Here is a 26,410-nt window from a genome sequence, read left to right as displayed (position 1 = left end):
ATGTTCCCTTTATCTTTGTTTTTTATTGTCTGGATGTTCAGTTCACACCTGAGCTCGGTCAATCCTGTAGAAGCGATCTGCAGTCGTACCTGGAAGTCAAAGAGCAGGGGTCAGGTTCTCATTGTGGCGGTGAAAAGCTGAGAGTGTGTCTCAAATTGCATACTTCTGTTAAGACACTTCAATGTAGTCCACTATGTACACTACACACTTCTTGTGTAATGCACTAATTTCAACAGTGTAGCGTTATCTTAACCCTTTGAACCCTGAGAGCACATTGGCTAGATTTCTTTCAAAAACACAGGAAGAAGGCAGTGAGCAACCAAAGAAGAAATGACCCCAGAACATTTGCAAGAAATGATTAAAATGAGAAAATTAGCCAAAAGGAAAATGAAAATAAAATAAAAAAAATAAATGAAAGAAGGTATAAATAATAAAACATGAATATGACAATATGGGAACCCTCTTTGGAACCCTCTTTTTTTTCTTTAATTGGTTATTTTATTATGTTTAATTTATTATTATTAGTGTTGTTGGTATTTTGTTATTTCTAAAATGTCTGATGTCTGTAAAGGAAGTCTTTATTTTGTTGTTGGACAATAATATCTGTGCTTACGAGATTCTTCTGGACGAGAACACAGTTGCTCCCCTGCTCTTATAAGGGATTTAAAAATTAAAATTAAAGATATTGCTGGGAAAAACAAGACAGAAAAACAAGAGAATTAATTGAAAAAGAGTGCTTAAAAATTACAGTAATTCTGTACCATAATTCTAAATCTCATAATAATAACAAATAGTTTTTCCCTAGCTTTTTCATTTTTCCTCATTTTCTAAAAATAATTTTCTACATTTAATTTAATTTTTATTGCTATTTGTGATTTTGGGGTGTCTGAAAGCAGCAAAAGAAGTGACGTCGCTCCAGGTTTTAAAGGGTTAAATTGTGCACTGCCAGTTTGCACTTACTGGAAGTGATGACAGCCTTTTTTTAACCACCTATTCTTCTTCTTCATCTTCTTTTTAAACGACGACTTGCAAACAGATGGTGGAGCATTATCGCCAACGTTTGACCGCTATCTCCGCCCACACATAAAACAAACTTACGCCACAACGTCAATACTGATTAAAATGTGCTGCTGTAGCTAGGAGCAAGTTAGCTAGCTAGCGCTCACATCATTGTTCGTGGTACCAAATCATTACAGACTCAACATATCTGACAGCTTCTATTCGGTAACAGCATTGGTGCTTAGTGTATAAAACATGTATAACTAACAAGCTCCTTGTAGTCCCAGCAACCATATCAAAAGTTGAGAAGTTTGCTACGTCACAAAGATGAAGCTGTTGAGTGTCCATCACTCCACACTCAACTTCTGGACTGGTCTGAGTGCACCAGTTGTACACTGCATTTTCCCATACTATGCAGTGTGAACACACTTGTGCACTCAAACTATTAAGTGTTTAGTACAGAAGAATGCAATTTGAAACATGCTATGAGAGTTGGTTTGAACTTACAGTCGAGGAAACACCACTTCGTGGACAACTTCTGTGAAGACAGACACTCGCCCTTCATCACGTCACAGTCCTGATGAAGAAGACAGGAAGAAGAAGAAGCATGTTAACTCTGTCAGTCCATGTGACAGAGGGAAAACATGTGTCGCACTCCATATGCATTTCTCTTTTACTCCGGGGATGTTTTGGAGCTCAGGCTTCTTTAACATCAACAATCAAAGTCAGACACAGACACTGATCTGTTTTACAGACCTGCTCACTGAAGGCCTCTTCCTTATATCTTACAGAATACAATTTAAGGTCCTTCAGAGGCTTCTCTGGCACCTTTCCCTACTTTCAAGTCTTCTTCCAGTGACCAGCACCTCACTACAACCTTTAATGTCAGTTATATTATACTTCAGTCAATGTGACACTGAACTCTGGAGGACTGAGTTCACTGTTCTTTTATCACAGATAGAAAACCTCTATGCTTATAAATACTCCCAAACCTCAGTTTTAGTAGATCTGAATAAACTCTGCTCACACTGATGCAAAAGTCACAACAGAATCGTGACAAGGTCAAACCTCAAACATTTCTCTAGGAGCAGGAACATACAGTTATGTTTTAGATAATCACATATAAACATTTATGAAGTTATTTCAATACATTTCACGGTGGGTTATTCTGTTTGTACTTCCCTAATATGGTTAATGGTTATAAAATAATAACTCTGTTTACGTCAGGTTAGGTGATCTTTTTTTTGTGGCTTCAAAATGTATTTATTTATTCATTTATGTATTTATTTACTATTAAGTAAATATAATTATATATATATATATATATATATATATATATATATACAGTACAGGCCAAAAGTTTGGACACACCTTCTCATTCAATGCGTTTTCTTTATTTTCATGACTATTTACATTGTAGATTCTCACTGAAGGCATCAAAACTATGAATGAACACATGTGGAGTTATGTACTTAACAAAAAAAGGTGAAATAACTGAAAACATGTTTTATATTCTAGTTTCTTCAAAATAGCCACCCTTTGCTCTGATTACTGCTTTGCACACTCTTGGCATTCTCTCCATGAGCTTCAAGAGGTAGTCACCTGAAATGGTTTTCCAACAGTCTTGAAGGAGTTCCCAGAGGTGTTTAGCACTTGTTGGCCCCTTTGCCTTCACTCTGCGGTCCAGCTCACCCCAAACCATCTCGATTGGGTTCAGGTCCGGTGACTGTGGAGGCCAGGTCATCTGCTGCAGCACTCCATCACTCTCCTTCTTGGTCAAATAGCCCTTACACAGCCTGGAGGTGTGTTTGGGGTCATTGTCCTGTTGAAAAATAAATGATCGTCCAACTAAACGCAAACCGGATGGGATGGCATGTCGCTGCAGGATGCTGTGGTAGCCATGCTGGTTCAGTGTGCCTTCAATTTTGAATAAATCCCCAACAGTGTCACCAGCAAAACACCCCCACACCATCACACCTCCTCCTCCATGCTTCACAGTGGGAAGCAGGCATGTGGAATCCATCCATTCACCTTTTCTGCGTCTCACAAAGACACGGCGGTTGGAACCAAAGATCTTAAATTTGGACTCATCAGACCAAAGCACAGATTTCCACTGGTCTAATGTCCATTCCTTGTGTTTCTTGGCCCAAACAAATCTCTTCTGCTTGTTGCCTCTCCTTAGCAGTGGTTTCCTAGCAGCTATTTGACCATGAAAGCCTGATTGGCGCAGTCTCCTCTTAACAGTTGTTCTAGAGATGGGTCTGCTGCTAGAACTCTGTGTGGCATTCGTCTGGTCTCTGATCTGAGCTGCTGTTAACTTGCGATTTCTGAGGCTGGTGACTCGGATGAACTTATCCTCAGAAGCAGAGGTGACTCTTGGTCTTCCTTTCCTGGGTTGGTCCTCATGTGTGCCAGTTTCGTTGTAGCGCTTGATGGTTTTTGCGACTCCACTTGGGGACACATTTAAAGTTTTTGCAATTTTCCGGACTGACTGACCTTCATTTCTTAAAGTAATGATGGCCACTCGTTTTTCTTTAGTTAGCTGATTGGTTCTTGCCATAATATGAATTTTAACAGTTGTCCAATAGGGCTGTCGGCTGTGTATTAACCTGACTTCTGCACAACACAACTGATGGTCCCAACCCCATTGATAAAGCAAGAAATTCCACTAATTAACCCTGATAAGGCACACCTGTGAAGTGGAAACCATTTCAGGTGACTACCTCTTGAAGCTCATGGAGAGAATGCCAAGAGTGTGCAAAGCAGTAATCAGAGCAAAGGGTGGCTATTTTGAAGAAACTAGAATATAAAACATGTTTTCAGTTATTTCACCTTTTTTTGTTAAGTACATAACTCCACGTGTTCATTCATAGTTTTGATGCCTTCAGTGAGAATCTACAATGTAAATAGTCATGAAAATAAAGAAAACGCATTGAATGAGAAGGTGTGTCCAAACTTTTGGCCTGTACTGTATATATATATATATGTGTATGTATATATATATGTATATATAGAATACAAGATATAAACACGCCGCAGTTAGCAAAATGCTAATTTACATCCATAGTTCCTCAGCAGGCAACAAAAACTAGAACACTATAAGTGACGATGTACAGATATAAATATACAATACACAAATAGAAAAAGATGAAATAAAAAGTTTGGGAACAACTGTAATAATCAGTGTGAGGTAATCGCATCGGACTTGACATCTGAAAGCTAAATGATGAATTGATTAATTGGCAAATAGTATATCATCCCTCTCTTGCCATTTTCCCATATACAGTAAAATAAATTAATAATAAATATATATGAAGTTAAAAATATAAAGTTCTACATAATTACAGTTCATTATTATTATTATTATTTATTTATTTATTTAATATATACTTGGAGTCTAACTGAAGATAAAATCTTTTTGCAGAGTGCCTTCCCTCCCTTTGTGTTGGCCATTAAAGAATAATGGGAGTTTCTATTATTAGCAGCCCTGATAGTGTCTCTGCTGTACCTGGTCCAGGTTGTCGTGCAGACGCTCGATGAGCAGGCGGCACGTCTCCAGGTCGCTGTCTCCAGGGACAGTGATCACTCCGAGCGGCGTCGCTGCATGAAGAGAGGACATGTCAAGGTCTAACTGACGAACCTGAACCTTTAAGTCCGACTGTAGTATCCAACATTAAACAGTAATGAGACAAGTTTAAAAAATAAAATATAAATGTTTCTTGTGTGATTAAAGAGCTGTTGTCCTCTGGGACAGATTGACTGATTGATTAACTGTGTTCAGAAGGTTATTGATCCAGCCACAGTTAACCCTTCACTGACTCACAGGCCTCCTTCAGCTGGTCCTTGTCGTAGTGCAGAGCCTCATAAGCCGCCATGCTGATCCGGTTCACTCTGATCTGAAGCTTCTCAGGAACTGGCTGCTGACTGCGCACACACAAACACACACACACCAAGAACATCAAGAACAGAGTACTGCAGGTTGGTGTTGTGGTGCAGAGTGACAGATTAATGCTCAGTGTTTACTCGTTGAGGTGGGGCATGGAGATCCTCCTCTTGGCCTTCTGCACCATGTTGGCCTGGTTCCTCAGGTTGATGTGGATGATGGATGGGGCCAGCTTGCAGGGCTCTCCGTCCACCTGCATGGGGATGGACTTGTAGGTGGTGAGGGTCACTTCTTTACACTGATGGAGTCGCTCGCCGTGACCGCCCACCTGCAGTGTGGCCTGGACACAAACATCCACAGGTCAGCGAAGGGTGGAGCTGCTGCTGGCATGACTCATCTGACGTGTCCTTTTGGTGTCTTTGGATTCATTTACAACACCATATAGAACTGTGTAGTGTATTATGTATCATAGTATTCATATAGGACGGTGTGGTGGAATAAATTCAAATCAATATTGTCTGAGGACCAATGAGCAGTAGCCAACAAAACATGAAATGTGTCATTCATCTCATCTGTACAACACTTTGGTCAACTGCGGTTAAATGTTAAATGTGGTCTGATGTGGAGAGCAGCAGGGAGCTCACCAGAGACGTCATGGTGAATCCGATGACCTCAATGCAGCCATCGTCATGACGCTGAGGTTCAAAGTCCTGATGTTCACCAGGGTGACCCCACGGCACGGTGCCGGCACAGTACCTGCAGCACACACACACGTTGCTGATTATTTTTCATGTGGGCACGATTCTGCCATGTTTTAACATTAAAACTAAGAGGACAAAGATAAAATGTCATCAGTTAGATTTTTATTTCAACACTCCGGCTCAGCGTACCTGGGGATGTTGAGGAAGAGCAGACACTGTAACTTCAGCTCCTGGACTTTGGTCGTCAGGTCTGTGCCATCACACTAAGGAGGGAAACACACACAGGCTCAGGGGTTCATACATATACACTGACTGTACTCTCACAGTCAGTGTATCCTGCAGCAGTGCTCTGCTGAGGCTGCAGGAGCACTGACAATATCTATTTTCTATTTTTACATTACTCAGAGAGACGATAAATATTGTATCATAAAACATTTAAAAAACAAATTTTCCATGGGTGTTTGTAATTTTAATCTGTTTGAATTCATGTTTCCCGTTAAAGACCAGCTGACTGTTTGTACAGAGCAGAAATTAGCTCATAAATCACTGATGAAGGAAAGACGGCTGATAACGTTTAGGGGAATAAACTACAACACTTTCGGTGGACATTAATTATTAAGAAAATGATTATAAAGTTTAGAATAAAAGAAAAAAAAACAATTGACTTTTGTGAATTGTCGCTGCTGTTTTTTTTATTTGTTTTTCCATTTGAAGGTGATGGAAAAAGTCTTTTATTTTCTCTGGACTGAAGTCTGTTGGTGTCAGCAGCCAAACATGGATTAATCCGCCGCTGAAAATAATTCCCAACAAAGTCACTATCATCTCCTGTTTGTTTGATAAAAATAACAAGTGAGCAACTTTAAGAAACTACTGATAACTATATTATTGTGAGGTGTTTTTAAAGTTTGTTTGTTTTTGACTGATTTAAGCAACTCAAACTGCTTTAAAACCGTCACATTTAGCATTACATCTTTCTCAAAACGTTCTGTCCGTCTTTACTCACCACCACTTTGATGTGCTTGGCGAGGTCTTTCGAACTCCCACTCAAGAAGTCTGAGAAGGCCGTCTGAAACACACACAGATAAATTAATGCACATTACACACACGTTAATGTGTAAACAGAGTTTAGTTTATTCCGGTCATTTTCTGACTAATCTATTCTAAGTATTACACACTTTGATTTCCACTTCTAAACCATCCCACAAATTTACTCCACATGTTGAAAGTTTCAGAACAGAGTGGTGAGGACACTTACTCCTGCATAGAACATCTTATTCCTGAAGCGGCTGTTGAACTTCTCAGGGTTTGCCTCTGAAAAGACAAACAACACAAACATTCACCTTGTTTCTGATTTTACATTTACGTGACCTGAAGCACAGACGAATAACCCGCTCACTTTACTGTACTTTATCTGGATAAAACAAAGAGAAGAGAGGACACACTGCGAATGGTTTACATTTCCATCCATCGATCAGTTTCTCAGTTTCATGATATGAGATTTTAATTTAATTAGAGACGTTTTTATTGATCCCTGCCGGGTAATCAGGTCAGCGAGCGGCAGAGAAAAGGATGTAGATAAGAATAGAACAAACACAGGAGGAGCACTGAGGGGAGCATGAACACAGTGAGGACGATGAACGACACATTTACTGAGCTGCTCTGTGGTGGAAAATTACAGGTAAGTGGATTTTTAGCAGGTTACACTCTCAATGCTACACATGTCAGTGTGTCTGCTGTAAATCCTTCTGTTAATCACAAGCAGCCATGTTTGAAGTGTCATGACAACAATAATGATTGAAGACTGAAAAAATAACTGATTTGTGGGCGGGACTAAAGACCCTAATCTGCACATCTTAGGTTTTAGGGTCTCAGTGGCGCAATAATAATGGGCAGCATGGTGGTGCAGTGTTGCAGTGGCTGGCATTGTCGCCTCTCAGCAAGAGTGTTCCTGGTTTGAACCCAGGGGTGGGGGAGCCCTTCTGTGCAGAGCTTGCATGCTCTCCTCACGTCAGCGTGGGTTTTCTCTGGTTATACAGGACATGCTGCAGTGATATAATCTTACATCCCTTTTCGACAGTCATGGCCTGGCTTGGCTTGGGTTGGGTTGCTTTGGGCCACCAGCCAAGCGCAGCAGGAATTTGCATTTCCATCACAACAGGGCTACCCACTTGTGATGGCGGCTTGTCTTGGGTGATGACGTTTAAAAGCAGCGGGGTGATCCACGGCTCAAGTTCCCTGTTATTTTTGCTGCATGTGTTTTTCCACAGCAGGGCAGGTAAAAGAAGTTTACCTGTTGGAGGTGAGCTGTTTGCAGAGGTGCAGTAAGTTGTCTGCAGCTCTTCATCAACATCTCACAGCAAAATAAGGAAATGTTGAGTTTTCGAGCAGCAACTTCACACAACTTCTAATACGGCTGATAGCGAACATGAAACAGTAAAATAAAGCAGATATTCACAGAGATTCAGTTCGAAGCTACAGACGTACTTAGAGCTGAACACACAGCCACTTTTAAAACGCCTGTCTCTCTGGTCTCCTGCAGACAGAGGTGAGGAGAGTCTTGCAACACACATGGCTTGTTTGAGGGGGAAAAACAGGGTCTTTGAGGGTTGGCTGCAGTCGGCGAGACATCACCACTACCCTCGAGGGAGGGCAGCCCAGCGTTTGGATCTACTGCAGAAAAGGTCAATTTTTGGTAAAGCTTGGCGTGGCACGACGCGTTTAAACTGATTACGGAAATGCAAATCACTGTGGCATGGCTTGACTACGCGCAGCCAAAAGTGACAGTGGAAAAGGCCCATTAGTTCAACATGTAGTGCTGCTGACTCTGTCACAATAAACGTGTGATGTGTGTGTGTGTGTGTGTATGTGTGTGTGTGTGTGTGTGTGTAGACTGACCTCTGGATTCATGGAAGCCCAGCGTGACGTGAGCATCAAAGCCCAGACTGAAGTAGTTGTTGAAGACGTCAATAGGAAGCTGAGAAACAGCAGAAATCATTATCATCATCATTAAAGACGTCTGATTAATCTGGTCTCTTGTGTGAGTGACAGGCATTCTGACTGACCTTGTCTGTCTGATGTTCGTCCCGGTCCTCCGGCCTGGCCTCGGGGTTCGCCTCCACGTTAAGGTTCCAGCGGTCCAGCTGGACGACGTTCCCGTCCTCCACGTGTGAGAGGATCTTTGTTATCGGTTCGTCTGTGTAACCCTGAGAGACGAGAGATCAAATCTGTTCTGTCAGCATCAGCAACACCGCCTCTCAAATGCTTCTGTGGTGTTTTTATTTTTGGTTTCTACACTTTCTAAAATGTGTTTTTGGATGTAACTGAGCAGGTTTACCAGAGATCTCAACTTTCAAATTTAATTTTTAAGGGTCCTACAATTTATACTACTACTCCGCTCAGTCTCAGGGGGAAATATTGTACTTTTACTCCACTACATTTATCTGACAGCTGCAGTTACTACTCACTTTGCAGATTAAGGGGCCATACACAACATGAATCGCAATTCTTTAGAAAAGCTGCCAAGATATCAGGGATTTTAGATTGAAAGGGCTGTGAAATCCTGGAGAGACTGTTTAACTCCATTATAGAGCTTCAGATAAGCTCCAGTGGAACTCACCCCTCCCCAGTTGAGAGTCCTGGCCAGGTCGTTTCCGGTCCCCAGAGGGAGGATGCCCACAGGAGGCTGAGGACGGAGCTTCAGCTGGTCCAACACTGACAAGATCCAACCCACCTGAACACACACACACACACACACACACACACACACACACACACACACACACACACAGGCATGCTTAACTCACACAGCTATACATACAGTACAGAAGTATTTTTATTACTGCCCCTGGCTACGAATTTTCCAAGTCAACCGACAGTCATCATTTAAGGCCATTAGTCGACTAGTCACCCGCAGGTTTACGATATTAATTCAATAATTAAATGATATATTTTGGTGGTTTGAGTTGAAGGTGTGAGAAAGAATAGTATCAGTAACATTGTTAACACTGTGCTACATTACAGAGAAATACAAACCGTACTAATGAACCTTCATTAATATAGGCCTATATTTTATCTACAAGTGCACGTCACACACTGAGCGAGCCGCCTGTTAATGACGCTATGGGCTAATGGGCATGTAGCTACTTTCATGTTTCAGATGATACGTCATGTTTGTAGTCGACCAATGAAGATGAGTTTACATATCACCTTGGGTTCGTCCTTCACCTTCTCAAAATGATCCCACACTTTGGATTTCCTGCCCAACATGTTATTAACTAGCCTGTGGAATAACCGCAGGTACCAGCCCTGAAAATTAACCTGACTCCTGTCTGACTGCTGAGCGTGGACACTTCCTGTGTCTGTCCTTTCAAATCAAATTCCAATATGGTCCGGTCATATGGGTTTTGATTTTTTTTGACAAAGGCGCAGCTCCTAACAGCTCCGGTCAACTAAGGTTTGGTCGACTACTATTAGGGGGCAGCCCTAGTATAGGATGTGTTGAACAGTGTTGGACTCACTGTTCCGTCACCCCCACAGGCCAGGATCCTCAGGTTGGGCACTTTGGCGTACAGCTCCAACCTGCAGGAGACACAGAGCAGAGCATCAACATCACGTGTCATCACTCGAGTATCCGCAGAGATCCCTCCTCTCTCTCTCCCACATGGAAACAAGCGAATTTGGATGCACCCTTGGGTCAGTGTAGCTGATCTTACCCCTCTTTTGGTCCTCCCTTTGTCAGGTCAAACACCTGTCGAGGGTTCAGGTACCACATGAAGGACTGGATGATCTTGGCTCCCTGAGAGAAACAAATTGTGGTTATTTTCAGTCTGGATGTATTTTCCTTTTTCATGTTGTTACACTGATTGATTTCAATTGCACTTTTGTTGTTTATTTTCTCCTTCAGTCTGTAGGAAGTAAAACAACGTCCTTGGGGGCTATGACTCTACCTGGTTTCCTCCACTCTTGGGGTTAACAAACACCAGCAGAGGCTTCATGAGCTGAGAGGGAAGAGGCTTCACCAGGAAGGGCTTCCAGCGGCCATCTTGGAGCTGAAAGGCACACAGACGAACACATTTACAATCTCATCACATCACATCATCCAAACTCATTAACCTTAATACAGCAATTATTCTATTTATATTACAGCTACTCCAAAGACTAAAATCAAATTTAGACAAATTCAGACTGTAACTCAGCTGATAAAGATGAACGATTTAAAGCAGTGAAGGTGTCACCTGCTGGTATACCTCAAACAAGCTTTGGTTTAGATTTGTAAACTGATAAAACAACCTGTTGAGTCTCGTCACTTCCTCACCTCTGACCCCTTCTTGCTCGATTTGTTGCATTTCAGCGACGTCCTTTTCTTCTTTTTACTCGACTTTAGAGATGACTGCAGAGAGGAAGATAAACACAACGACATCAGATGTTATGTGTGTGTATTTTATTTTGTTTATCTTACAGTGTGAGAACCCTGATGGTATACTCACACTGTGGGGACCAACTACTGAATAGCCAAAGTTTTGTTCTACTTTCTCTTTATATTAAAATATGACTGTCCTGTACTTAACATAAAGATGGACACCAAATAAGTGGTTTACAACACCCATACTGTGTAGTTTCACGAGTAAGTACAGCACCTTTAAAACAATTACTTTTGACCAAAGTTCTTTGTAGAAAAATTAAAAAATAAACAATGTACAAATAATAACATAAAAACACACTGATAAATAAGAAACAACACAACTGTAATGAACAAAATAAAAGTCAGTCATGTAGTTAAAGGATAACTTTGGTATTTTTCAACCTGGGCCCTATTTCCCCCCATGTGTATGTGTGCGTATGATTCATAGGTACAACTCGTTCTAAAATTGGTTCAGTATTGAGGGAGGCGGATACAGCCGGCAGCCGCGAAATTAGCTAAAACGGTAGATATGGGGGCAAATGCGTCCCGTATAAGTTTGCGCATTAAAAGTGCTTTTTTTCGCCACTGACCGGTTCAGATGCTATCTCTGTCAATAGCATACTAAGCGTTTCCCTTACCCTTCACTTCCTCTGGGCTGTGATGTCATCTGGCGAGAGCTTTGCTTGTTGCCGGAAGAAAACAGAGGAGCCATGCAGAGCGCCGATCCGAGTGGCGCTGGTTGTCCCGGAGTACAGTTGAGAGTTTTACTGCATCAATTATAAACAATGGTTTGTGTTTGTGTTTATCCGAATTGCAAGAACAGGATGTCGCACAACACCCCGTACAGCTTCCATAGGCTGCCTTTGTCGGACGGCGAGATGCTGAAGTTGTGGCTAGTTGTGCTACAAATGGATGCTAACACTCCTGTCCAGACACTGCGCCTTGCAGACCATCGAGTCTGCAGTGCTCACTTCTCCCAAGATGACTACTGCCAGCCGAAGAAGAGAAGACATCCAATCCCGAAACACCTCTTCCTCAAGAAAACGGCTGTCCCACGAGTAGAGAGAGCTACAGACACAGTGGAGGTAATGTTATATAAACAATGTTCGAAACGCTTAGTATGCTATTTACAGAGATAGCACTGGAGATCTGAACCGGTCCGTGGCGAAAAAAAGCACTTTTAACGCGTAAACTTATACGGGACGCATTTGCTCCCGTTATCATTTTAGCTCGTTTCGCGGCTGCCGGCTGCATCCGCCCCCCTCAATACTGAAGTTTTAGAACGAGTTGTACCTATGAATCATACGCACACATACACATGGGGAAATAGAGCCCAGGTTGAAAAATCCTTTAAAAATCCTTTAAGATAATAATTGTGGGGTTAAGTGGTTAATTAGTAATTAGGAGTTATGTTAAAGTCATGTTGCTCTCCAATAAAAACCTCATATGTACAAGTTTAGTGCTTTATAATTTTTCAGATTAACTTAAGGACTAAAGTGTAACGTAACACCAGGACATCGCTGCATTGTGAGGACATTTTGGCTGCTCCTCACTAGTTCAAAGGACTGGTGAGAGGTTAGGCCTTGGTATAAACAGAGATATTGGATAAAGGAGATACCCCACCGTAGGCTTATCCAATGTTAAGAAAACGGTTACTCTTCCTGTCTCCTAAGTGGGCGTGGTTAGCTCTCCCTCCAATCAGAGCCTGTTCTCCCTCAACCCCCACTTCCCACCACCGTGTTGAACAGAGGCTCTGTGGATGTCTGTGTATGCGGATCGAGAAGCAGGTGGAATGAAAATACATTCTTTCTATTATTGCAGCCTATTGTTGCACAAAGCTTGGGCATTTTGTATTTATTACTAGAGGTAAATAACTGTTTGTAAGCTGTGATTTTACCACCTGTTTATCAAGATCACAAGATCTCGCGAGAACTTGTTTTCTGAGACGGACAGGGCTCAAACAAAGTTCATTTTCTCTTGATCTGTGCAGATGAAAAATGCAGCTTTAGTGTCAGAATGTTGATAAAATGTGTGGCTTGTGGAAAACGAACCCAATATTTATTTTAGTGACTATAAGGCGAAAGAATTGACCATAAATTGTGATCACGTTCATTTTCCTCATTGACGACAATACATTCAGAGCTGCCGCAAGTCTCCTACGGGGGCGTGGCGCTGACGTCACTGAATCAGGAAGTGAGCTGAGTGGGGTATCTCGCTTTATCAAATATCTCTGGTATAAAGCTTTGTTGGAATTAGATTTAAGGGTTGTGTGGGGGTGTCGCTATTTAGTGGTGTTGATGATAACTGTGATATTTAAAAATGAAATACCGATGTTATGTTATCTGCGATGGTTAATGTTCGGAGCTGGGGAATGCATTAGGTCAGTAAGGGGGTCCTTATAGGTGCAGATGGACAAACGTGTTTACCTGTGTTCTGCGGACCCTGATGATCCAGGTAGGAGGTATGATGACGGCAGCATGAGCTCCCAGAGAGCAGCACTCCTCTATCTGCTGCAGCATGAAGCACGTCACCTTATTGTGATACTGAAACACAGACAGGAAGTCACATCCAGGTTAACGCAGATGCTCTTTGTGTTATTATGTCATATGTTGCATTTTAATACTAGACTTAAGAATTCAGCCTCAAAACTCAGGTTCTAAGGCTGATTCCTCTCTTTCTGACTAAGCAGAGATGGAATGTGTTTTATCCACACAACAAATCTTACATGTTAAACAGGAAACTCCTACTGCAGTTTATTTGTCCAGCATTTCCGCTCAGTGGGTGGCAACTTTCAGTATCACTTCATATAAACTAAACAGCACAAATAAACACTAACACAAACACATTTAGAATATGAAACTTTGAGACATGTGAAACTGCAGGTTCCTGTTCTTTATCAAACAGCTGTGTGACTGTGAACTTACCGCCTGTTTGCACCACGAGCAGCTGATGGCAACAATCTCTTTACTGTGAAATGAAAACTTCTGTTGAAATCCCTGTTGGAGATAAAAGAAGAGACTCAGTTTGTTTTCAGGGTCTGAATCATTTTCAGTAAAAACGTTTTAAGTTGCTGATGGAGACTCACTTTCCCACACTGTCGACACTTCCCTGTTTGACGTCTCCTGTGGACCCAGTGGTGTCGCACAACGTTGGACTGCAAATAAAGAGTGTGTTACCAGTTTGACATTATATGGCAGCACCAGAGTTCAGATCCTGCTCTTAATATAAACTTGTTTTCCACTGAATTTCTTCTCGCTTGATGATTACAGAAGTTAAGATTCACCAAGCAATGATCACACAAACTACTGACTTCACAGCAAATAATGTGAATGACACCAGACCGACCTCTCGAACAGCTCGAGATCCTGGTTCTCTGAACGATGGCTTGCACCTGAAATTAATCTGAACAGAGACGAGAAGCTGTGAGGAAAGACAGAAAAACAATGTGAGAGTGAAGCTGTCAATAATCCAGAGATGATTTACCTTCTCCAGCTGCTCCATACACATGGTGTGGACCGATATCTTACACCCAGCACATTTCTTCCTCGCCACGGACTTTTGCTGCAGAAATAACAACAGATTATTTCAGTGTTATACTAACTGCTGTACCAAATTATGAGGTGGGACAAGACAAAACCTACAGTACTGTAGCAGGGTTTGAACTACATTTCATGAACAGGCAGTACCGTGTTTGTGACCAGAGGGGGCACTGTGACTCACCAGTGATTTAGCGATACAGTACTGCTCCCCAACATAACAGAAGTCTCCAGAGCCACTGGTCTCAAACCAGATGTGGTCCCCGTACTGGGCGTTGTCCTACGATGGATAAAATAAACGGTAAGGCAGATATAAACATTTCTGAAGAAGATATTTCTGAAGAAAAATAGCAGTGTGAACAACTTCAAAAATCTTAGACAATATAAAAAGATGCACAGTACTGGCGGAGATGAAAAAAAAAACCTGGCATAGTAGAATTTGCTTATTTAAAATGGGGGAAAAAAAACATACAGACTCGGACGTGTTCCAGCTAAAGAGCCATCATCAGCGTGACAAAACAATAGTGAATGATTCAGTATTGTTTTTTTGTGTTCTGTTCTGGATCAAAAAAATTCTACAGCAACAATCTTACAAATTCTTAAATAAATCTTTTGTAACCTGAACCCTTCAACCAGCAGCAGCACGTCAGTATTTCCATTAGTGATTTTACTTTGTTGTACTATATATTTTAGTACAGCATAGCGGCCTCTGATATGAGCTGTACATTCACTGATTTTTACTGATGACATAATTACAAAGAAGCTTCTTTTTCATTGTAATGTCTTTCTAACATAATGTGAGGCTTAATGCTAACTGGCTGGCTCAGTAGCTGGTGCGTTTGTTGACTCACGCTCCAGTCGATGGTGCTGTTGGGCTCCTGCAGTGGGTCGGTCTGTCCTGACGTCGACATGTTGGGCTGAGCCGCCACGTGCTGCAGGCCTGACTTTGCAATGGCTTTCCTGAAAGCAGAAGAGGACAAAGAACTTTTAAGGAAAAAGACTTCAGATCAGATCGTTTAATGTTATTAGATGTGCATCTTGTGGTTTTGTCATGTTATGTTTTCCTTTGCAGTGAAGCCTGGAAATGTTTCTTCATTCTCACACTGCTGGAGTTTCAAGCTGCACATCAAATCTAGAGAAACTATTCTTTTATGCAGCAAACTGTTTCGCCACCAGCGACTTTGAGTCATGAGCAAAAATAATGCATCACATAGCTTCTTGAAGTTTATTTCTCATATCAAACAAGCAGCACTGTAAAAATTAAAGGTGTCATTCATTTTTGGGGGTTTTATTCTCACTTAATTTCGTTGACTGAAAGCATTGATGTAATCTCTGTCTTTGTTGCCATGGTTTCCAGCAGCCTAATATAGCCTAACTTTACAGTGATTTTAAAACTTGTTTTATTCTTTTGGTGCGCAAAATAATTCTAACAGACACCTGCCAGCCAATCAGGAGCACGTATTTGCTGTTATTAATATCATATGACCTCCATGTTTGTGAAGTTGTTCACAGCATTCAGACTGACATGGTGCCACGAAACACACACACATACACACACATACACACATTCATGCTGTGCTGTGATCAGTGTTCATGTCATTGTTAGCTCAAGCTGCTAATGAGCTTCAGCTCTGTGGAGGATGTTTGTGTCTGCAGCAGAATCCCCAGCTGAGTGTCATGTTATGACTTAATGTCCAACACTTCTCATGACTCCTACAAGACGTGTTGTCTGTCTCTCAACTGTTCTTCTGTTTCCTAAGAATTCTTCAAAATTTTCTGTATTTATTAAATATGTCAACTGTTCATTACTTTTAGTTAATAACTGCCTTATTACGTTCATTGTAGATTTGCCCTAAAATCAGCAATCCTGGATAAAGATTCATTTTTACATTGTGGGTGTTGCAGGTTTGCGGTTTGTATTCTGTCCAAAACTTTGTATTTTAGGGGACAGTGTCGCATATTTGCCATAAGAGGCACTATTTTTAAACCATTTGAGATAAAATAATAATAATAAAAAAAACCTATATTATTTAGGAAAATATGTATATATATATATATATAATATGTAAGTTAAAAAAAAAAACACCCTGTAGAACTGCATCCTGTCTTTGTTCTCCAACTGTTTCCATCATTTTGAAACCAGAACACAACTAATGTTGCGGACAGGAATGTCAATATCTCACCATTTATCAGTCAACCACAGAGAATATTCTTGTTCATAGATTAATTTTGATGCTCTTCAATTTACTGCACTGTGCACCAACCAGGTCTGGTGGGTGCTAGCCAGCGGCACTGCTCATTGGAAAATTACCACTAGTAACACAGTCCCAACCCAACCGTGTTGCTGCTGAAACAATGTGCCCACCCTGCGGTCAATTTTGAGCTGCTAGTTAACAATGCTGAAAGGGTTTTGCGGCTCAAAATGAAACCACGTACTCAGTGGGGCAATATGGGGGAGACAAAACATTTAGCAGTGAACCCAGAGTTCAGAGTTAGCACAGCCTCTGATGCTAGTGCTAGCAGCCAAATGCAAACTGAGTAAGTCTAACTGTGACCGACAAACTAACTCCCTTACAAAATGGATTGCAATGGACTGCAGACCAGTTTCGAGTCAATGGAGCGCTGGACTAAAAGGAAAGGCCGCTTGTATTTAACCTTGTTCTGAGTCTTTTCTCTCTAAACAAAACTGACATCACAAGTTGAGGATGACTCATTTTCACTTCCAAAAGAGGTAAAAATTGTCTGATGTTACCATCTCTAATTTATATAACATAGGTAGGAGGAATTTGGTGTGAACAGCATGACTAATCCTGAACTCTTTTTTGTTAGACTCAGCTGGAGTGTGGTCTTCAATACTCTGAAATGAACATTAGGCCAACAGAGGAACAATGACTTAGTTATATTAGATTTCTTTTGAGAGAGCCACTGAAGTTAAGCTCGGCTAACTTGAGCCACCATGTTGGAGATGAGGACTACATACAGCAGGAAGCCGCTCCAGGTCTCCAGCTGGGAGTTGTAGCCGCGGGCCCCCAGCGGGCTGAGGGCTCCGGGGCCCCTATAGAAGGCCGGGTGGTTGAGGTAGTAGACTGAGCTCCTGCGGTTGGGCAGCGGGGGGCCTCTTCCGGGCCAGGGGCTCCCAGCCTTGGAGATGGTGGAGATCCTCCTCCTCTTCCTCTGGCTGGAGGCCCGACAGCGGCCGTAAGGAGCAGAGTCTCCTGCAAACACCTGAGAGGAGTTCCTCCGCAGGCAGCGAGGGGCCCTGATGAGGGGCCGCGATGGAGCCGGCGCCTGGGGAGTTTCTCTCATCACCTTCAAGGCGGTAGAGGAGGAAGGGGTGGAGGAGGGGGAGAAGTGCTGATCAGGAGACCATGAGGTGTCATCCTCCTCCTCTGCCAACTGGCTGGCTTCTGATTGGCTGTCGTTGGAATAGTCACTGCTCTCATCGTCTCCGTCTGAGTGGAGGCTGCTGGAGCGGGAAAACATTCTCCTGCTGCTGGCCCCACCCCTCACCTCCACCTGCTGTTCCCCGGCTGGCAGCCCCGCCCCCTCCTCCTCCTCCTCGGCCATCTGGATCAGACTGGCCAGCAGCATGGAGGGCCCCAGCAGGTGGGTGTCGATGGTCCGCAGCTTCCCCACCTTCCTCCTGCACACGGCAAACCTTGGGTTGAGGCTGGGGGTGGTGGTGCTGGAGCGCCTGCGGACATGTCCCCCCCACCTGTTGTGCCTGGCCGACTTTGCCAGACGGCCCCCTCCTGCACACGGCAGTGCTCCCTGCAGCTGGACGCTGGAGCGCCGCCGTTGGGTCAGGGTGGAGGAGGGAAGCCCGACGCTGGACCTCCTGCGGGCCTTGCTTGTGGGGATGGCCACGCTGGGCCTCCGCTGCCGGCAGGATTTGACCTCTGAGCCCACCTGCAGAGCAGATTCCTTCCTCTTAAAGTGACGGCGGAAAAAAGTGTCCATGTCGCCTGAACTGCTCCTCCCTGGCTGTTGGACGCAGAGAGTAGTTAGCTTGGAGGTCAGAGCTCCACACCACAGGCTGATACTAAAATATTACATCAAGGAAACTACAGGAAGTGACAGTTATGTTCATCCATCCAGCACAAACATCAGTTATCAGACTTATAGAGAGCCGAAGTTAAACTGTGACTTCCAGGTTCTGTTTCAGAAGAGAGTAAACCTCAAAATCTCACTGATAATAACTAACGACAATAATAACTTAAAATTCGGACTTGAAACAGAGACTCTGAACAGTATGTGGTGTGTTTCACTCCATATCTTTATATTTAAGGACTTAATATTATAAAGTTCTGGGGCACATACTAGCTCAACTCAGAGCAGGTGTCCCACGTACAAAAGCAATGTCCTTGCTGTAGCGGCTGTGGGTGCAATTCCTGCCCATGGCCCTTTGCTGCATGTCTTCCCCTCTCTCTTATCCTGCCCTGTCCAATAAAAGCAAAAGCCAAAAAAAAAAAAAAACCTTAAAAAATTAAATTAAATTAAAGATCTAATATCATTGCAATTTTTTATTTTTATGTTTTCCGTTGATTTTTAAAAAAGAAAAAAAACAGCATTTTCACCAAAAAGAACTTTCAAAAATATTTCTCAATGGGAAATTGTATTGAGGTTAGACAGGAAGTGATGTCATGACTTCGGCTCTCTATTAAACTACTGGACCATCTCACTCTGTATATGTGTTTAATTGCTGTTATAACACTTTGATACACGTTTATACAGACTGTAAATACAATAGTATGTGTCCGGCTGACAAAGTGATTGCAAAGTTGCGATCAGTGTTATTAAAGAGCTATTTCAAGACACTGAGGTGCGTCCAAGTCACAGGTCACAGGTCACAGGTCTGTCAGGTCTAAATATTGACAACAGTGACCTGCTATTTGAATATTTTTCTTTCAACAGTGTTAATAAATTTAAAACAGCTGAGACCAGTTCCTCTCACTGCAGACATGTAAAGATGAACTCCAGTGATTTTCCACATCAGTTTCAGGCCTTTCAACACGACTGTCTTACTGAAACTCCAATTAAAAGCAAGGCCCAATTATACGCTTAGTCCTTTTTACTAACTTGGTGTGGCTACACATTTTGACAAATAAAGGCCTGTCTCAATTAGACACCTGGTCTGGTTCCCAAGCAGTTCATTTTTTTTTTATAGACATTCTTCAAATGTATAAAACTGGGTAACTGGTTACCTCAAACTATGTGTCCACTTCTCGATTACCCTGAAAGTTATTCCTATTCCTTTAGTCCATAAGGGTCCTCAGATCAAAAGAATCAAAGAGTTTTCATAAAAACGTTTGTATTGTTTTAACAGGATGAAGTGGTGTTGTGTCAGTGCCCTGGGTGCTATAATCCTTGAGTGTCGTAATTCTCTCTCTCTCTCTCTCTCTCTCTCTCTCTCTCTCTCTCCAATGCGCTGTCTGTCAAAGCTAGATCAAATGAATGATTCATAATTTCTATGATTATCTAAAGCCTAATTTTTATACAAGTAATATTCATACTGGTTTAAATAAACAGTTTGACAATATTTCCAGATCTTTGCTGAGCAACAGTTTTGTATGAAAGGAATTAAAGGCCCTTCCCAAACATAAGCCTGTAGATTTCAGTGATTTAAGCAAATAATAGCCCGGGCTATTAACTGAAGTTTTACGATATTTATTTTCTATTGTTCTTACAGTCCACATGGTAACAAGTACATTTCATAATGTAGCTTTTCCTGAGTTTTGGCTTTTTGTTTATTTTGAGAACAAAGGAGGAAAAAGCCACAGGCAGAGTTTTTAAGGGTTCAAGTCTCAAGTTAATCAAATGTCAGATCTGTCACCGAGACCGTGAGACATGGGCACCGCATTCATGTGTGTTCACGTGCTTTCGCTGATGCACAGAGAGGCAGTTAGAGCTGCAGGCTACTGTGAGGCTAAAAACAGAGTTCAAATGACATTTTTCCAAACAACTTTTTATGTCGGGGCTTCAGGACACTTGGATCACTACAGACAACCAGTATGGAGATATTTTGTGGTTTCAATCATGTGTTTTTGGACGTTTGAATCTGGGGCGCCACCAGCCTCCATTAGGTGGAGTTGTGTTGCTACCTCTTCTTCCCTGGGATCTCTGCAAGTGTTGTGAGGACTCTAAAACTTCACCTGAGCCTCCATCGGCATATGGGTGAGTAGATAATGGCTGAATTTTCATTTTTGGGTGCACTAACCCTTTAATTCTTAAGGATCATGTGAAAATGATCAATGGTGAGGAGACGTCAGAAATGTGTTTTTCTTGGGAGGCTTGTCTTACTTGTTAAAGAGAACAGAAGAGGATCTTTTGACTTTAATCCTGCAATCATGTTTTATTTCATCCTCCATTTACAGTATAAAGAGACATAAAAATAGCTTTGTGTGCAGCAGGGGTAATAAAGACTATTATAAAATATTATCGATAAGTAGAGAAAATGACTGACAAAATGGTCATTAATGAAAATTCTTTATGCACCAGTTTGAGTTTTAAAATCCATCATCTCTGTGATGATTCACGGTGAATAAAAATAAAACATAATAACATTAAAGACACAGAGAACAACGGTCCTGTATAGGGCATTATTTTATCACCAACTTGTTCCCTGTTCACTTGTTCAGTGGCCATAACAAACATTTATTTGCTACTTTATTATTCTAAATGAGACGTGTTGATAAATTAGGTTCCTGCAGTCAAAGAGGAGTGTTTAATGAAAATATTTAGAACAAAAGAGAGGGTGTTGCTTTTGTATAAAATGAAGTAAAAGTTTCATTAAGTTGCAAATTTCAAGAATGTATCTGAACGTGTCAAACATAAATAGTGACCACCATAATTCTGCTTCAGAAGTAGTCGCAGTAAAACACAAGCAGGTGGTTCATTAGATGTGTTTTCTTGTTGTCATGTTAAGTGTCGCTTAAACAAAACATGAATTATAAAAACACTCAGAGGAAGTGTGGGGTCGTCTCCACAGGGGAGGGGGGGGCAACATGTCAACAGGAAGCAACAGTAATTAAGGCCACTACCTGCTGGCTCCTCGCCCTCTAAACAACAACATTACACCAGTAATTAGTCTGTGACGACAGCTTCACTGAGCCACCACCAACACAACGTAAGCATCATGCCTCTGTGTGTTCTGCACGCTGCTCTAATAACACAGTGAAACTATAAACACATAATAAAGCAGGTGAGTTCTGCACACTGCCTTTTATCATTTATCTTTTTAATACTGCTCTGTATGCCTTTAAATGATCTGAATAAATTTGTATTATTAAATCCAGGGGGAGCGGGGGGATTGGTAAAATCACAGTTGCTCTTATACAGAAGCACTGAGAAATTACAAGAAAAATAAAATGTAAAAATATGTGCATTAGGCTGCAATATATAATAAAATATACAGTATATAGGGAAAAAAGAAATAGAAAAAAGTATGCAAATATGTGTATCATACAACATCAAACTACATTTTAAATAAAAAATATAAAAGCTGAGATATTATATTGTACAGCTTGCCAATAATAATAATATAATTTTAATCATATATTTGGTTTATATAGTGACTTTTTAATGTCTCTCTAGGACTACAGACAAAAAACTAACTGAATGTTTCTTAATGCACTCCGTCCTTGTTAAATAAACTGATAAAGAAAGTGTTTCAGTGGAGCAGGCTGCCGTCATTAACCTGATTCCTGCCGTATTTCAGGGATCATTAAAGACAGCAGCTAATCTGCAGGACATGACGTGAGCAGCACTCAATGAGGAGGCGACTATGACACATACACACACTCTCTGCAGGGAAACCTCTCTATTTATAGCACTTCTTCCTCACTTTCACTGTGCAGCCTCACCTGTCACCTGTTACCTGTCTGAGCAGCGGCCAGTCACAGTGATCAGGTTACCTGTGATCAGAGGCTGGCTGACGTCCAGCAGCTTACTGCTGCGCTCAGCAACAAGTCCTTGACACTGCACTCAGGTTACATGTTGTAGTACCACAGTGGAAAATACACTGTACATCTTTAAAGCAAAACTACCTGTCATTTTCACATGTAGGACTGCAACTTACAATTAATTAACACCGTTCATCTGCACACACTGCGATGCCACACAGCTGGTTCAATATCAGCAAAGTTTCCCTTTATATTCATTGTCTTGTGTGGTGATCAGCAGTGATGTGGTGGTTCACTTTTACACTGTGATCTGTAGCCTATAGTTCGGCTTTAGCTTCTAACTATCTTTGTCTTTTTAACCTGTTGTTGCTGCTGAGTCAGTTTGACATCCTGGATATATCCTTCAAACACAGACTGTAGACCCCTCTGTCTACTTCTCTCTGGAATCACTGTTTCAGCTTTCCAAAATATGATCATATTTCTGCAGGGAGTGCAGTTAGTTACAGTGTGGGCTCCATGCTTACTCCAACAGCTTGTCGCAAGGGGGCGGGACTTAGCGAAAGGTCAATTGACTCTCTCTGCTACAGGAGAGTTTGAACTCCACTAAACTACCAAATTTATACCTGAATATTTTTAACACCACAAACTAGTCTGATAGAGCACAAAAACTGTATTCTAATATCTCTTATTCTCAATCATAATTTCAACTTTTGGGTTATTCTTAATTACTGTAGTTTTTATATCTTATCTCTCTTCTTAAATTAACTTTATGAAAATAAAACTGCAGTAGAGACCTGAGCTGAGTTCCTTCTCGGCAGATAGAAAACAGTCTTATCTGTCTCCCTCTCTGTCGACTATAAAACCAAACAACAGTATCAGATATTTGAGACATTCTGCTCACTACTTATGATGCTATTGTTGGTTTGACAAACAGCAGCAGATGTGACTTTTCATAGAGCTGTAATAAACAGCAGGTGACGCAACATGTGGACACACAGAGACGACTGACATATCTGACGCAGTTCAGACAGCCTGGAGACGTGTTGTTACTGAGGCTGAGTGACACACAACTACAGAGGAAAAGAAGAGTCACTACAGAGGAACTCTATGTTATGTCATATAAAACTGTCCAAGTGTCTAAAATGAAGCCAAAAACTGCAGTTCCTCTAATGGCCACTTGAGGCTGGCTCCAAGAGCGAATCAATCCCCATAGACCCCCATGTTAAAATGCCCAACTTTACAGCAGAAATAAACATTTACAGCCTGGTAGAAAAACATTTTTGGTCTCTAAAGCTAATTTCAACATTCGTGACAACTGTACAGGGGTGAATTTTTATATAAGTGACCCGTTTACATTTAATTAAGGCTTAAAGTTATGCATGATTAAGGTCGGGGCTGCTTTGAGTGACAAGATGTCTGTGACTAGTGTTCTCTGTTTCTCAGTCAGATCCACCCCTCGCTCCTCCACAGCTCTACCGTGTCACCCAAATATGGTCACTTCTGACTCCAAAAAACCAAGATGGTGATGTACAAAAATGCCGAACTCGAGGCTTCAAAACAGGAGTCCACAAACCAATGGGTGACGTCACAGTAGCAAAGTCCATTATTTATAAAGTCTGTGGTTACATATTTAGTTAACCAAAGCCATGAACGAAAACAAAACAACGTAGATTTGGGACTTAACTGAGACCGTTAATCACATGAAAAACTGCAGCCATTAGTACGTGCCCATGTCACTGGTACCCTCCAACGGTCACATACAGGTGCATCGTAGTGGAGGGAAAAGTTGGACTGATTACTGAGGGCCCAAATGGAAACAAAAACCAAACCTCTCATAACAGGCTCATTAAAACCTGTAATGAGAAGTTTGGTTTTAATGAGCCTGTAATGAGAGGTTTGGCTTTTGTTTCCAAAAACCATACGTGCAGGCTCTCTGAGGCCACTCTCAGGTTAAAATAAATCAAATGTCTGATCAAACTATCGATCCTGTTCGCTTATTTTTAATCAAATTAATTTGAAGTAAAATTTTTCTCATTTTTGACTACTGTTTGAGGCAAAGTTCCTGTGCTTTTGCTGTTGGGTTTAGACAACATAGTTTGCTTTTTGGTTAATAAAAGAGAGGATGTTATGCAGCAGAATAACACATTAATAAATAAAAGTACAGTTATTAATGGCAGACATCCCAGGTGAATAGGGTGATTTTTTTTCACTAATAGATATCACCATCAGACTTTTCCAGATGATTACTTACAGTTAGACAAGTATAATTTAAATGACCTTACTGTTACGTATTCTTTATATTAAATGGGTTTTCTAAAAATGTATGTTTAAACATATAAACGAGGCTTAAATATGCACAGATTTCTATACATTTCCAGAACGGAAATTTAAACATTGGATAACGTCAGGTTCACAATACTTCATTCATTTTGTTGTCACATTAGAATCAAAGCTTTTTAAGGAGATAAATTGGGATCTCTATTCTTATCACTCCATGAATCAGAAAATACTGTGAACAGCCATAAAAAAATCCATTTTCGGCATGTTTTTAGAAATAAATTACTATTATATAAATCAATATATATAAATGATACATGAACAAACCCCCTCTTAAAAATTATTGGAATATAGACAGGAATAAATCTGGAAAATCTGGTGAGTGCAACTGAACAGGACATTTTTGGCTCAGAGGAAAAATTCATTTTGAGAAATTTTAAGAGATGTAATATAAATACACATTTTTAGACAACTGGAGTAAAACACATTAGGGTAAAAATTTACGTAATAGATGCCACCATGAAATTTACGCATCAAAAAATGATTATTTTTATTACAAGCTTTCAAAAATGTTTGTATTTAAATATGCACATTTTTGAACTAAAATAAATCTAATTGTGTATTTTGGATGCTTTCTTTCCACTTGTCTGAAACAAGACATGTTATGGAAGCAAAATTGACCAGCGCATGAACAAAGTATGTTTCCACCTGTAGTGTCGGTACTGAAGTTGAACGTTTTCAAAAGAGTGGAATATTGCCCAGCTTTAAAACTTTTGAAAAGAGAAACATTAACACCTCAGATCATAAATCAAACACTAAGTTTCAACATGTGGCTGATAAACAACCTCAGAAGTGTAATCTGTGTCATTCAGTCAGGAGCGAGGTCGACACAGGACACACACAGACTATCTGAGATGGTCCAGTAGATTAATAACACTGAGACAACACAGGCAGAATCACAGCACTGATTCACAGACAGAAACAAGTTTAGTTTTATACAACCTGAGAGGAAGATGCGTTCAGTCAGAGGAGGAAACGCACTGTGAGAGAGGCAGGAGGAGAGAGAGCGCGAGAGAGACTAAGCTGTTGTTTTAAAATAACCCTCACACACGCACACACGCACACACACACACACACTCAGAGCAGCTGAATCTGATCACAGAGCAGCTTCACGTCACCATCTCTCTGCTCCATGTCAAACCAGTGGCTGACCAGAGACCAGCTGATTTAGGATCAGCTCATCCTTTTGTAATGCAGGTTGACCGGAGATGAATGGAGCCGCTGGCCCACTCCAACATCCCAGAATACTCTTCATTAACACTTCAAGGCGGCGGCGGCGGCGGTGGCGGTGGCGCTGCTGCATTATGGATCCGATTTAACCAAAATAAGACAACAGGAAGAGAAGCTGCTTTTTATTTTAATATGTCCAAACATGAAGTCTCATCATGTTTCTCTACCTCTGCGCCCTGACGGATAAATGACAATAAACATATGTGTTGTTGACGATGATGTCACTAATGAGCGAGGAATCAGATTCTGTTGGTGGCTTCACTGTTACTGTGGAGTGAGTGGCTTAGCAACCACGACCATGTCTCCTTAAAGACCACAGACGAAATATCTTTTAAGGTCAAGATAAACGAAAAACAAAATAAATCTTTATTTAATCAGGAAAAATCTCCAGGGCTGCAACTAAAAATTGATTTTATTACCAA

At 41.3% G+C, this 26,410-nt stretch overlaps 1 protein-coding gene across 4 annotated transcripts in view; it reads right to left on the bottom strand.

Moving 5' to 3' along the window:
* The window catches only part of dgkzb (diacylglycerol kinase, zeta b), a 70,754-nt gene that overhangs the window by 16,301 nt on the left and 28,043 nt on the right, over positions 1 to 26,410 (bottom strand). For 2 of the 4 annotated variants that reach the window (XM_078167660.1, XM_078167661.1), the window contains exons 1-24: positions 25,701 to 25,747; positions 17,501 to 18,504; positions 15,372 to 15,480; positions 14,705 to 14,800; positions 14,330 to 14,545; positions 14,070 to 14,138; positions 13,909 to 13,980; positions 13,411 to 13,527; positions 10,898 to 10,972; positions 10,530 to 10,631; positions 10,296 to 10,378; positions 10,101 to 10,161; positions 9,200 to 9,313; positions 8,646 to 8,786; positions 8,479 to 8,557; positions 6,839 to 6,894; positions 6,587 to 6,649; positions 5,773 to 5,846; positions 5,527 to 5,638; positions 5,023 to 5,222; positions 4,823 to 4,923; positions 4,508 to 4,599; positions 1,507 to 1,576; positions 49 to 89 (exon numbers count right to left, since the gene is read on the bottom strand). In XM_078167660.1, the coding sequence (XP_078023786.1) occupies positions 49 to 89; positions 1,507 to 1,576; positions 4,508 to 4,599; positions 4,823 to 4,923; positions 5,023 to 5,222; positions 5,527 to 5,638; positions 5,773 to 5,846; positions 6,587 to 6,649; positions 6,839 to 6,894; positions 8,479 to 8,557; positions 8,646 to 8,786; positions 9,200 to 9,313; positions 10,101 to 10,161; positions 10,296 to 10,378; positions 10,530 to 10,631; positions 10,898 to 10,972; positions 13,411 to 13,527; positions 13,909 to 13,980; positions 14,070 to 14,138; positions 14,330 to 14,545; positions 14,705 to 14,800; positions 15,372 to 15,480; positions 17,501 to 18,480 (3,123 nt within the window). In that variant the 5' untranslated portion in view covers positions 18,481 to 18,504; positions 25,701 to 25,747. Of the gene's footprint in view, positions 1 to 48; positions 90 to 1,506; positions 1,577 to 4,507; positions 4,600 to 4,822; positions 4,924 to 5,022; positions 5,223 to 5,526; positions 5,639 to 5,772; positions 5,847 to 6,586; positions 6,650 to 6,838; positions 6,895 to 8,478; positions 8,558 to 8,645; positions 8,787 to 9,199; positions 9,314 to 10,100; positions 10,162 to 10,295; positions 10,379 to 10,529; positions 10,632 to 10,897; positions 10,973 to 13,410; positions 13,528 to 13,908; positions 13,981 to 14,069; positions 14,139 to 14,329; positions 14,546 to 14,704; positions 14,801 to 15,371; positions 15,481 to 17,500; positions 18,505 to 25,700; positions 25,748 to 26,410 lie in introns of those variants that run through there. The other 2 variants (XM_033635460.2, XM_078167662.1) reach the window with 2 other exon arrangements.

Source organism: Epinephelus lanceolatus, chromosome 5 (genome assembly GCF_041903045.1).
Source record: "Epinephelus lanceolatus isolate andai-2023 chromosome 5, ASM4190304v1, whole genome shotgun sequence".
Lineage (NCBI taxonomy): Eukaryota > Metazoa > Chordata > Actinopteri > Perciformes > Serranidae > Epinephelus > Epinephelus lanceolatus.
Note: the sequence above shows the minus strand (reverse complement) of the source record. Positions and strands in the feature narration are given on the sequence as shown.